The sequence below is a fragment of the Pelophylax lessonae genome, assembly GCF_965119305.1.
Source record: "Pelophylax lessonae genome assembly, chromosome: 5".
NCBI classification, from domain to species: domain Eukaryota; kingdom Metazoa; phylum Chordata; class Amphibia; order Anura; family Ranidae; genus Pelophylax; species Pelophylax lessonae.
This window is the reverse complement of record NC_138772.1, coordinates 26,277,492-26,291,394: the sequence shown is the minus strand read 5'-3', so window position 1 is coordinate 26,291,394 and position 13,903 is coordinate 26,277,492. Positions and strand designations below refer to the sequence as shown.

Genomic DNA, 13,903 nt, shown 5'->3' with positions numbered 1-13,903 from the left:
CAAATGTGCGGAATTGGGGAAGTACACATTAGCAAGGGTCACTGGCTTACCAGCCAGAGTACCCTTTAGCAGCAAATAACGGCCTTCAGGGTCCGCCAGTTGATGTGTGAGGTCAAAGGCAGTGTCTTTGTGTATCAGGATGGACACTCCCTTGGCCTTGTTCACGGGCGAGGTCGCGTGGAAGGCTCTAGGGAAGTGTCTGGAAGTTATGAGAGGAATGGATCTAGCCCTAAAATGTGTTTCCTGAAGGAAAACAAAAGCAGGTCTCACCTTCGCCAGGCCCCTGAGGACAGATGATCTTTTTTCTGGGATGTTGAGTCCCCTGCAGTTGAAAGAGAGTACCGTGGGACTCCTGCCAAGCGCAGAAAACATGGCGGCCATATGTCAGATTGTGAAAGGTGTGGCAAGAGGAGAAACAGAACACTCACCAACCCAGGCAAGGCGGTCTCAGTCAGCCTCAGGGAGCCGCCCCTCCACGGATGTGTCCTCGTATGCGTCCCAACCAGGCCTCCGTATGAATCCCCAAGATGGCTGTAATGAAGAGAGTGGGATAGGACGGAAAAAAAAGGGGGGGTGAAGGAGAAGGGTGGAAGAGGTACAGTAGAGAAAGAAAGGTAGGGAAGAGGTCCTAGTTAAGATCGAGAGTAAGACAACAAATAGTCAAATGCACTATGTAATAAAAGTTTTGTAACAGTAGGTAACAACGCCTATCAGAAAGTATTACTGTAGGCGATCAGAACGTAGTCCGGTGTACATCAACGGACGGACATAAAAGCAATGAGCAAAAAGATCAGACTACTGATTGTGAGGTGAGTGGGAGGTCAGCCGGCGAGATATCTCTAAAAAACCAAAAACAGAGGGACATCATCGCGAACCCACCAGCCCATACAGGCGGAATTTGGTAAAGAGCAGAGCTCAAACCAAGGTTAAGTGGTCTCCAAAAAAACAAAACAAAAAAAACAAAAAAAAAAAAAGGAAAAAATGCTGCGGCATATAGGCAGGTATGGCAAGAATTATGCTAATATTGGAACAAGGCATAAGATGAAGCTCGAGGCCAAACAGAGAGTCAGCAGGAGGTCAGGATGCATGACATGCATGTCAACAAAAGGAGGTGTATCATCAGGACATCCGATAAGCGTGTCACCGAAGTCAGAAGTGGGCTCTGAGACCGGGGGTCTTGGGGGTTTTCGGTGTGGTGTGGGATCGCCTCGGAGTGCCCTCTGGATGTTTATTCAGCTTCATTTTTTTGCTGCTGGCTGGAGTGAGAGCAGAGGTCGGTGATGAAGGAGAGGCAGCGGGCATATCAGGGAGTCTGAAGTCAGCATACCAATCTGGGACTTCGGTCAGAGGTATCTGGAGAGCCTCACAGAATGTCGGCAGGTCTGATGGGGTCTGCAGAAGGTAAGTTTTCCCATGAAAGGTCACGCTGAGAGCAAAAGGAAATTTCCAACGATAAGAGTGTCCTTTGAGTCTCAAAGCATCCAGCAGGGGGCGCAGGGCGCGCCTGTTGTTAAGTGTGATAGGCGATAGATCTTGAAAGAGGAGAATGGGGTCCTCATTAAACAGCACTTGGTCGTTTTGGCGCGCTTTAGCCAGAATCTCTTCTTTGAGGGGAAAGTTTTGTAGACAGCAGATAATGTCTCTCGGGGGCTGATTATCCGGTCCCCTAGGTCGGAGAGCTCTATGCGCCCTTACAAAGTCAATCGGTGACTCAGGGGGACGTTCCAGCAGGTCATTAAAGATTTTGGACAAGGCTAGTTTAGTGTCTTCTGGGGGAACAGACTCCGGGACCCCCCCTGACTCTGATATTACATCGTCTACCCCTGTTATCCAAGTCCTCAATCTGTCTATTTACATCTATCAGATGTCGCGTGTGCTTCAGCGGTGTGTTCTAAGCGTTTAATGGCGGTGTGCCTGGCCCTCCCCTCTATCTCAGTCCTGTCCAATTTGTCCGAGAGGACCATGATATTGGCAGTCAGGGTGGCTATTGCTGAAGCAAAAGATTGTTTGATGTCCGCAGCTATGACCTGCATGGCTGCATGGGTGAGGGGAAGGTCGGGAGAGTGTTCCTCTCTTACCGTGTCCTCCGAGGCAGAGAGCGATTCCTCACTGAAGTCAGCCTCATGGTGGAGCTGCGCCATTTTGTCGACCAGGTTGAGGGATCTTGCCACCGCTTGAGCTTTGAATAAAGCCGAGATGCTTTTGCTGGAGGATGCCGGTGTGGACCGGGTTGGTCTGCTTTGTGATCCGTGGCGTAGAATTCTGCCCATCGCCGCAAATAAGGAGACCGGGAAGCTTATTAGGGCTGTAGGTTCACGGAGCTCTCTCAATGTGCTGCCATCCGCCGCGCTGGCCAAGCCACGCCCCGAAAAGAAATTATTATAAGGCCAGCGGACAAGGGAGGCGGTGTGGTGGTGTTAGATAAAAGTTTTTACCACCAACAGCTCTCCAATATGCTTGGGGATATTAATACATATACCAAGTTATCGTCTGACTCCACTGCCAAATTCGATGAAGAATTGAAGAGTTTGGTAGATTTCGGGTATAGGACGTATGCTCTTACGAAAAAGGAGAAAAGATATTTAACACCGAGCGTGTGTAGGATTCCAACAATCTACACACTGCCTAAAATACATACGGATGTTAACTGCCCCCCAGCACGTCCGATAGTTAACGGTATTGGATCCATATCTGCCAGATTAGGCCAATACCTAGATAAATTCTTACAGCCTAGTGTGGTGAACACAAAGGCTTTTTTGAAGGACACAAAGGACTTGTTGATCATGTTGGGTGATGTGTCTTTGAGTGAGGGCACGCCGGCCTTTTTAGTGACTGCCGACGTGTCCTCTCTCTATACCATCATCCAGCATGATGATGCCCTGCTTGCCCTTAATTGGGCTTTATGCAGGAGAGATGAAATCCAGTTTGCACAAAAACGATTTATCCAGAGGTCTCTTGATTTTTGTCTCTCCCACAATTACTTTTGGTTTAATAATTGTTTTTATAGCCAAAAGACCGGCGTGGCTATGGGGGCTAAATTTGCCCCCAGCCTAGCAAACATTTTTATGGCCGAGTGGGAGGACAAATATATTTTTAATCAGCACAAAGCAGAATTGCGGTTTTACAAATGTTTTATAGACGATATTTTATTTATTTGGGAAGGTTCAGAGGAATCCCTTTTATATTTCATGACCCATTTGAACTCAAACCACAACAATATCCGTTTGAAGTTAAATTGGGATCAAGACACTATCCAATTTTTAGATGTAACAATTTTTAGACATATGAATGGTTTTGCGATAAAAGTTTTTTTCAAGCAGACCGATCGGAACAGTTATTTGTCCATCATGAGCGGCCACCACCCAACGTGGTTAAAAAATATACCGAGGGGCCAGTTCATGAGGGTCCGGAGAAATTGCACATTCGATCATGATTTTATAACCCAATCAGGAATAATCAAAGAGAGATTCCTGCAGAAAGGTTATAACGAGGAAAGTCTAGACCATGAAATTAGGAGGATTTTGGACCAACCTAGGGTAGAATGTTTGCAACCAAAAAACAAAGAATTGGACAATAAAAAAGAATGGAGTTTTCTCTCAGATTATTCTAGTGACTACAAAAATGTAGAAGCCATCTTTAAGAAACACTGGCCGCTTTTGTTAAAAGACCGTACACTAGGTTCTGTAATACCAGCTAACCCGTCTTTTATGCACCGCAAGGCACCCAATTTTGGAGACCGGGTAGTCAGGAAAATTTTAGACCCTCCCAATGTGTCTTTTTTTCCGAATAGGAAGGGTTTTCATACTTGTGGGCGCTGTCGCGCTTGTTTTTTCGCTGGAACAAATCTAAAGAAGAGGAGTGAGTTTTATGTACCAGCAATTAACAAACATTTTAAAATTCAAAATCTTATCACATGTGATACAACTCACGTTGTGTATGGTCTGATGTGCCCGTGCAATCGGATCTATATTGGTCGTACAAAACGTACAGTAAAGAAACGTGTAGGGGAGCACATTACGAACATTTTAACCGGTTTTAAAGATCACAGTGTCTCTGAACACTTCAGAAGATACCATAACCGGGATCCCCGTAGTTTACACTTTTGGGGCATAGAAAGGGTTACTCCCTCATGGAGGGGGGCAAACTGGGTGAGGGAATTGTCTAAATGTGAAACTAAGTGGATCTTCCTCACCCAGGCCCTGGACCCCAAAGGTTTGAACATCGACCTAGACCTAAACTGTTTCATTAGTGACTTGTAGATCTATGGATAGTGTATATTTATTTATATATATATATATATATATATATATATATATATATATATATATATATATATATATATATATATATATATATATATAGGTTTTATCATTATTCTTGTATCAATTTTAATGGGACATAGTTGTTTATCTAAAGTGTCCCAGTTTTATATTTTTAGCCATATTGGTAATTTCATTTATTCTTGCCATGGAATTCATACCATTTACTCTTTGACCTTGTGATGGTTTGTCTTTGCCTGTTTTTATAATTCCAAACATGGAGGGATAGTAATTGTAATTTTATAATATTCATTTTATTAATTTTACGATTGTGTCCACATAAGTATTTAATTGGATTTTAAACTCTGATTATATAATTTTATTATATTGATTGTTCTATTTTTTCTGTGTGTGTGGCTATATGCCAATGTTATAGCAAAGGAATGCAGACACGATGATGGTATCGACCTAAGAGGGTTAATACCATAGTCTTGACCTTGTAAAAGGTGAAAACTATATACTGTGGTTTATTCTGAGGTTAGATTCCATAATAAAATGGGTGGGGGATTGATTCATCCACCTTTGAGGGCACCGATCTAATATATGCGGGCTATAGAATCATTGTAGCCCGATCCTGGGAATTAGCATAAAGAGGAGGGCTTGTTTATACTACCCGATGTGTCAATAACCCTGGGAAATAGCATATATGGGTTGTCCTGAATGACGTTGTTTTGGAGGTGTCAGCGATCCGTTTGATTTAAATGCAGCGCCGTGCCGTAAGGTTCACGCCCCTGTGAACAAGTCGGATATGACGAAACATGTCAGGGAGTGAACCTTACGGCGACCGGAAGTGATCGGGGTTACCACGGAGGACAGCGGAGTTTGGTGCATCAGCGTGGAGAGGGTGAGCCAGCCTTGCAGTGCCAAGTGGTATAACCGTGAGACTTCCTTGCATGAGTTTGCAATTGATTGGAGGCTTGCTTTTTTGATTTGTTTGTGAGTACATTTGATTTGGATTTTTGTGAATAAAAGTGTGGAGTTCAAACAATATTACACTAGTGGGTGTCCCCCTCTCTTTTACCTTTTTGCAAACATGGTGAATGGGTGAATTATTGTGAGGAGAGAGGAAACCCCTGCAGGGAGAAGCACGATCGTTTTGTGGCTATTTGGTCGGAGGAGATCTGTGTGTTGTGCCTTGCTGCCCATCCTATGAGAGTAGGAGGGCCATACGATCTGGTGAGTTGCCACTCCCCCCATTGAGCATAAGGGTGAAGGATGTGTGTGGTGGTGACCCTCTAAAATCACGAATATATCCAAATCAGTGGAGAACATTTTAAGAGACTTTGCACATGATATATATAAAAGAGACTTAATTTGTTATCATTTCGTGTGGAGGAATATTAATTTTCTATCTGCGCTACTGTTACTAGTTTTTGGTTCATTGTGTGACTGTTTCTGGTAATTTTTTTACATATTTACAACCCCGAAGTAGCTGCGGTAGGTCTGGAATCAGACTCATTTAATGATCTAGCTTGTGCGCAGGGGATATAATTTATATATCAATTGTCAATATTTATTTTATATATTTTTCAACATATTGTAAATTATAATGTGTTCTTTCTAGACAATACAGTCCCCCTGAGGAAGACCTTTTGTAGGTTGAAACGCTTTGGAGTGTGTGCTCACCCAGTATCCATTCTGGGGTCACTGCAGTTCATCACCATGCCATGATGTTATGAGATTTATTGAGATATTTGGTATTGTATGTAACTGGAGCTTTCATGTTTCTCCTGCATTGGGGTTTTTTTTATCAAATGTGTATGTTATTTGTCAATAAAGTATATTTTTATTATACCTTCCTACTCCTTGACTATCTACGGTGCTGCCTAAAAACCCACTGGGGGTCGATACTTTGGTATCAATTGTTTTCCAAGAATAGCCAGTGCAGACACCTGGCCCTTCATTGTGGCCAGCGCCAGGCGCTGGTCCACCCCAGACTGGAGGAAAGCCAACACTCTCGACACCGAGTATGAGCGAGGGGAGAACCCCCTGGACTCACACCAGGCGAAGTAAGCTTTCCAGGTACGGTAATAGATTTTTCCAGATGAGGTTTTCCTAGCCTTGATCAGAGTAGGAATGACCTCAGGGGAGAGACCCCTGTCTCTCAGGACCTGGGTCTCAACAGCCAGGCCTTTAAAGGCAGCGACTGTAAAGCAGGATGGAAGATCGGTCCCTGAGACAGTAGATCTTCCCGCATTGGCAGCCTCCAAGGAGGCGCCACTGCCAGGTGAACAACGTCGGCGTACCAGGACTGGCGTGGCCAGTCCAGCGCTACCAGAATCACCAAGCGCGGTTCCGAGGCTAACCTGCGAAGGAACCTGGACAACAACTGAATCGCATACATCAGACGATACTAATGCCAAGGCGCCACCAACGCATCCGAGGCGTCTGCCAGAGGATTGCGCGTTCTTGCCACGAACCTTCCCACCTTGTGGTTTAGCCGAGACGCGAACAGATCCACGTCCGGGGATCCCCACTTCGCACACAGCATTTGGAAAACCTCCGGGTGCAGGGACCATTCCCTCTGGTCCAGGGTCTGGCGGCTCAGATAGTCTGCCAATTCTCCACACCCGAAATGTGAACTGCCGAAATCAACGGGACATGAGTCTCGGCCCAAGACAGAATGTCGGTCACCTCCCGGGCACTCCTGGTGCCCCCTTGGTGGTTGATGTAAGCCACTGCGGTAGTATTGTCCGTCTGTACCCGAACAGGACAGCCCCGAAGTCGATCCGACCACAGGAAGAGACAGAGTTTTATCGCTCTCAATTCCAACACATTGATCGGAAGGGAGGATTCCTCCCCCGACCAAGTGCCCTGGGCAGACAGATTGCCCAGGACTCCACCCCAGCCCAACAGGCTGGCATCCGTGGTAATCACCATCCACAGTAACGGACGTAAAGATTTGCCTTCCGACACTGCCGGGGACTGGAGCCACTACAGAAGATCCATTCTGGTTCGACGACTTAATGAGACACTCAGATCCAAGGACTGAGGTAGTCTGTCCCACCTCGCCAGGATCTCCGCTTGAAGAGACCGTGTGTGAAACTGAGCAAAGGGTATCGCCTCGAAGGCTGATACCATCAACCCCAGGGACCGCATACAGGTCCTGATCGATGAAGACGGATTGTCCCTGAGGGACCTGATCTTGTCCTGCAGGGTCCAAGCTCTGGCAAGAACACCTTTGCTTGAGCAGAGTCCAGGATCATTCCCAGATAGGGAAGACGAACCGAAGGAGACAAGGTCGACTTCTGTACGTTGATGGTCCATCCGAACTCCTGGAGCGTCTGTACCATGGTGGACAGATCGCGCAGTAGGTTCTGGCTGACACTGGATCTTAAGAGGAGATCGTCCAGATACCCCAAGACCGTAATGCCCTGTGACCTTAGCAGGCCCAGAACAGGCGCCAACACTTTGGTAAAGACCCTTGGAGCCGAAGCGAGACCGAAAGTAACGCCATAAACTGATAGTGGTCCTCCGCGATTGAGAAACAAAGGTACCTTTGGTGACCCTCGAAAATGGGGATGTGCAGGTACACATCCTTCAGGTCTATAGAGGCCAGGAATTCCCCTGGGCTCAGGGAGGCCACCACCGAACGGAGAGATTCTATACGGAACATCCGAACGCGCACGAAGCGGTTTAGCGGTTTTAGGTCCAGAATAGGACGTACCTTGCCCTCCTTTCTGGGCACAGTGAACAGATTGGAATAAAACCCCCGAAACCTGTCCTGATGAGGCACCGGGACAATCACCCCCAGGGCAAGGAGGTCCTGCACCGCTTGATGCAGGTCCTGCAGGCGCCCCGTGGTCAAATGAAGATTTGAGGGAAAAAATCTGTCCGCCGGCCGGGAAAGGATTTCGATCTTGTATCCTGATCGAATGATTTCCTGAATCCACCTGTCCGGAATTCCCGAGCAGCCAAGGTTGGAGGAAACCGCGCAAACGTCCCCCCACCCCTAAAACGGGTGAGGGCGCCTCTTCAGGAAGAGGCGTATTGACCCACCGTACCGGCATTGCCGGACTTTTGCTTGCCCGCCCAGGGCTTCTTCTGGCTACCTTGGCCCTTGAGGGCTTACCCTTGGTTTGATTCCGAAAGGCACGAAAGGACCCTTGATTGGGTCGAGAGGTGGATCCCCGCTTGCCACGAAAGGACTTGTTCTTGGGGTTCTGGGGCAGCATCGTGCTCTTACCCCCCATGACACCTTTTACCAATGTATCCAATGCCTCGCCAAAAAGGCAAGAACCTGCATAAGGAAAATCAGCAACAGTTTTCCGTGATGTCTGGTCAGCCGACCTGCTCTTCAGCCAGATCAGTCGACGGTTAAGCACCGCAACACTAGATAGGCGTGCTACCAAGGGGGCCTCATTTAAGGCGGCATCGCACAAATACATGACTCCCTAGTGAATTTGATCCACCATAGCCAGCGTGGCAGGGGAGGCAGAATCAGACACGAGGTTGCATCTAAGCACCTTAGTCCAATCAGCCACTGCCTGAGCCACCAGAACGGACGCGAAAACAGGTTTGAGCAAGGAACCCGCCACTGTGTAGGAATGGCGGGCTGGAGACTCCAACCTTCTGTCCACGGGATCCCGAAAAACCAGGGTCTCCTCAGTAGGAATCAAGGTAGCCTTGTTTAAGACGGCCACAGTGTGATCCACTTGTGGGGGCACACACCATCGCGATTCCGTAGCCGGCGCAAAGGGATAAAGCAGTTTCAAAGTGCGCCACAGTTCATTCACAGTGTCATGAAACTCAGCGGGGCAGGGAAAAACCTGCACTGACGTGCGGGTCCTATGTGTACCAAAAGAGGACACAATGCCCGGAGGACTGGGCTCATCCTTCAAGTGTAGCGTTTCTTTTACAGAAACAATCAACTCATCCATGTTCGCATGTTCTTCAGGCGACCCCGGGGGAGAAACATCAACCCCCTCCACCTCCGCCTCCCCCTCAGACCCCAGAGGGTCCAAGGATGAGCGAGACCATGAATAGGGCACGACCGCCGCAGCAGCCACATCACCATCTGAATCAGAGGAGATAGATAATCTGGGTCTTTTCCTAGCAGCACGTTCAGCCATCAGTACATCCATTTTGGACACTAAGGACGCCACTACGGCGGCCAAGTCAGGTATAACAGGGGCCCCAGCAGGACTGGTGTCCCCCACTGAAGCTGGAGGAAATTTGCTGTCCTGAGAATCCATTGCCCAAGTTAGAAAACAACAGTGCAATTAAAGGTACTGGCCCTTTAATACCGCTGCGGGGCAAGCAGCCCACCGCTATATGTACAGTGACTAAAGACCCCCAAAAGGAGAAGAAACTGAGCCAGGAATGACAAAACAGAAGGTTATGGAAGAGACAGTCTGCAGAGCCCCACAGAGTGTTACCACATTGATCGCTGCTTCAGAGGAAAAGGAAGTGAGGTCAAAAGAGGCTGAACTATAAGCTGCAATAACCCAGGGAAAATGGCTGCCTATAGAACTGAATGGGAGGCTTCGGGAAAATGGCTGCCAAACATGTGCTCGGAACGATCGGTCTGCCACACGCAAGATGGCGTCGGATGGCGCCAAAACAGCATGTAATGTAGCCCACAGTGAAGCCAGACATGCATGCCCATAGTAAAAATGGCTGACCGCACGGTTTTTTCCCCCGCTGCAGCCGCCACACACATCGTCTGCACCCCCAGAAAAAACACCAAAGTGACACAGGGGAAGGGGCCCCCAAAACCACACAGCACCGCAGCGCATGTACAAAAGACCCCCGCAGGGATCGCCACAGGGAGCCCCACACAGGTACAGACATGGGGGACACACAGCAACACAGGACTGCCACCCTAGACAGAGGCCCCACACAGAAGTACTTACCTGTACCAGATGGCGTGGGGTGCCTCTATGAACGGAAAGCCGCTGTCCTCATCTGACAGGGAATGCCGTTTGCCAAGGACAGAACACTGCAGCATCGCAGATGTGTCCAGTGAGGTAGCCACCTCACAGGCTGCATCCCTGCTGCGAGCAGGGATGGGTCGTTCATAATGCCAGGATGAACACATGGCTGAACGCTCGATGGCGGGCTGGGGGTCCCTCTGCCCTGGAGAACCAGGGCGGTCAGTCCGATTCCCAGCTCCACAAGAATCCATCTTCATCCGAAGATCCGACTAAAACTAAAGCTGGCAAAATAAACAGCTAGTAAATCAAAGAAAAAAACTGACATTTTCAAAGAAAATCAAATAAAAGAGATTAGAAAGGCTGAGACTGTAGCCCCAGCATTGCCCCCAATAATTGCAGAGCGCCAAAGCCTAACTACTCCTGACACTAGGCAGAAACAAACTGAGTTGGGAGTGTCACTGCAGGGGGGTATTGACCAGTGGGACAGCCCCCATGGGTGTGTTTATGCAAATGCTTTTGTTCTTTTGACTAAGTCTTATGCCTAGCTACTCCTGCGGAGCGGAAGTCAATACCCAATAGTGATGACTTAGAGGAGGCGGCGACTGTCGGAGGACGTAAGAGAAATCTATATATTTTCAGAATATAGAGGATTGTGTTTGATACTGTTCCTTGATATTATAACACTCTGTTTATCTGTTGTTTTCGGTGTCATTCTTGCTGAACTCTGATCTTTTATGTGAGGTTTAGCTGACTGACATAATTTCACTCGCTTATTTATTGAGTAAAAGTTAAATCTCATTTATTCTGTGTCAGTGTGTTCCGTAAAGGTGTATACACTATGTCTGAACCAGTGGTGGGATTCAGCCGGTTCGCACCGGTTCCATAGAACCGGTTACTAACTTTCTGCAAGTTTGCAGAACCGGCTGAATCCCTCTGCGTGTCTAAGGACGCGCAGTACAACTGAATGAGACGTAATGGTCGGGGAGCAGAGCAGTGCGCCCGACCCGCCCATTCTGTGACAATAGCGAATGAAAATTCGCTATTGTCACACGGATCCTCCTCCTGGCCAATCAGGGAGCGGGTCCTCCCGCTTCCTGATTGGCCGAAAGGCAAACCCCGTGCCATTGGACGAGGAGGCGGGAGGACTAAGGACTCGGAGACGCAGGGAGCCGGGGACTGAAGAGAAGACGACCGTGAGGTAAGTGCATGGGTCTCGCGGGGGGATCGCTGGCACTCTGCAATCATTGGGGGGCAATGCTGTAGCGCTCTGCAATAATTGGGGGCAATGCTGTGGCGCTCTGAAATCATTGGGGGCAATGCTGTGGCGCTCTGCAATCATTGGGGGCAATGCTGTGGCGCTCTGCAATCATTGGGGGCAATGCTGTGGCGCTCTGCAATCATTGGGGCCAATGCTGTGGCGCTCTGCAATCATTGGGGGCCAATGCTGTGGCGCTCTGCAATCATTGGGGGCCAATGCTGTGGCGCTCTGCAATCATTGGGGGCAATGCTGTGGCGCTCTGCAATCATTGGGGGCAATGCTGTGGGCACTCTGCAATCATTGGGGGCAATGCTGTGGGCACTCTGCAATCATTGGGGGCAATGCTGTGGGCACTCTGCAATCATTGGGGGCAATGCTGTGGGCACTCTGCAATCATTGGGGGCAATGCTGTGGGCACTCTGCATTGATTGGGGGCAATGCTGTGGGCACTCTGCAATCATCATTGGGGGCAATGCTGTGGGCACTCTGCAATCATCATTGGGGGCAATGCTGTGGGCACTCTGCAATCATCATTGGGGGCAATGCTGTGGGCACTCTGCAATCATCATTGGGGGCAATGCTGTGGGCACTCTGCAATCATCATTGGGGGCAATGCTGTGGGCACTCTGCAATCATCATTGGGGGCAATGCTGTGGGCACTCTGCAATCATCATTGGGGGCAATGCTGTGGGCACTCTGCAATCATCATTGGGGGCAATGCTGTGGGCACTCTGCAATCATTATTGGGGGCAATGCTGTGGGCACTCTGCAATGATTGGGGGCAATGCTGTGGCACTCTGCAATCATCGGGGGCAATGCTGTGGTCACTGTGCATTGAAAGGGGGGCATGCTGGTCACTGTGCATTGAAAGGGGGGCATGCTGGTCACTGTGCATTGAAAGGGGGGCATGCTGGTCACTGTGCATTGAAAGGGGGGCATGCTGGTCATTCTGCATTAAAAGGGGGCACGCTGGTCATTCTGCTGGGAAAGTCGGAACTGCTTACTAAAATTTTTGAATCCCACCACTGGTCTGAGCCTAGAGTGTCAGGTGAGCTGGACGGTTTACAGGGTCACGGTAGTGCTGAAGAACACCCATTTACCAACAACTCTCAAGGGGGTAGTGCTACATATATAAATAAATATATATATATATATATATATATATATATATACTGTATATACAATATACACACACACACTCGTGTGTTTGAGCTTTGGGGTGCACGCCTTAATGCAATAGGCTGCGCACACCTATGCATATACTGTAACTATATTATATGACTTTTTGATGATGTGTACAGTGCACTAGCACCTGACCAATTCAGGGAAGCAGCAGCAAGGAGGAAGAAGCTTTTCAGATGTAAAAAGTAAGTGTTAGGGGACAAAATTTTAAAAGTCTGATAGAAGTTTATAGGATGAACCTGAATACTTTAAAGTGGAATTCAAGTCTAGAACTAATCAATCCTGAAATGGCTCCCATTCCTCATTTAGCACCCACACTAACTACTCTGTAGAAGAAAGATACAAATTACCTACCTACTTTTATGGCAATCTAGTCTGGTCACATGATTGGCTCCCAGCAGTCGGCTTCAGGGGAGAGGAGAGACAGCCCACAACGGATGTCCCTTAGTAAGCAAATAGCTAACTTCACTGCTCAGCCATCTCATCCATTGGGGGTGCTCTTTTCTCCCTAGAAGCTGGCCACTGAGGAGATCATGTGACCGGACCAGAACGCTCTGAGAATAGGTAAAAATATCCATAATCCTTCTAACAAGTAGGTAGAATAGGAGTTAGAAGGGGTGGGAGCAGTATTAAGCTTAGTTCTAGACTTGAATTCTGCTTTGATGTCTAAAAAAAACAAAGAAAAGGCACACCATTGCTAGACTTCTACAGATGGTTTCCATATAATGCTATACCATTATTGTTGATATCAAATATCTAACTAACAACACAATAGCCATGTCCCTATCTTAAGCACCAAGGTATAACAACTCCCAATAAAATCCGACTCACTGTATTTCCCAATATAAGGAGACCTCTCCTACAAAATGTAAGCTTCACGGTACTTTCATTACATCCTCCCCAGACAGTCAATCTACTGTCCAGATTAAGGTTTTTTTTACCTTTAGATTAATCTTACCATTAGATGGGGGGCTGCAGCACCAAGCCAGACCCAACGACACCAGCAAAACCAAAGCCACCAGAGTCTTCATTCTGGAGGAGACATCAGAACACAGAGAGTCAGTTACCATAATATGTTACAAGAAAAGGTGATTCTACATCTCGGTTTCATCTTTAGTCCTTGGAAAATACCTTGTACCCGTATTAAAATAAATCCTGTTTGGATCAGATCTGTAATTTTATATACACTACTTTGTCAAATGTATTGGTACGCCTGCCTTTACACGCACATGAATTTTAGTGGCATCCCAGTCTTAGTCCTTAGGGTT

At 47.8% G+C, this 13,903-nt stretch overlaps 1 protein-coding gene across 1 annotated transcript in view; it reads right to left on the bottom strand.

Annotated features, from left to right (window-relative positions):
• Positions 1-13,666, bottom strand: part of LOC309555557 (pentraxin fusion protein-like) — a gene marked incomplete at both ends in the record, with an annotated part of 60,752 nt that extends 47,086 nt beyond the window's left edge. Inside the window, one exon of the mRNA XM_082257620.1 lies at positions 13,594-13,666. Coding sequence (XP_082113746.1) covers positions 13,594-13,666 — 73 coding nt within the window. The remainder of the gene's footprint in view (positions 1-13,593) is intronic.
• Positions 13,667-13,903: the final 237 nt, after the last annotated feature.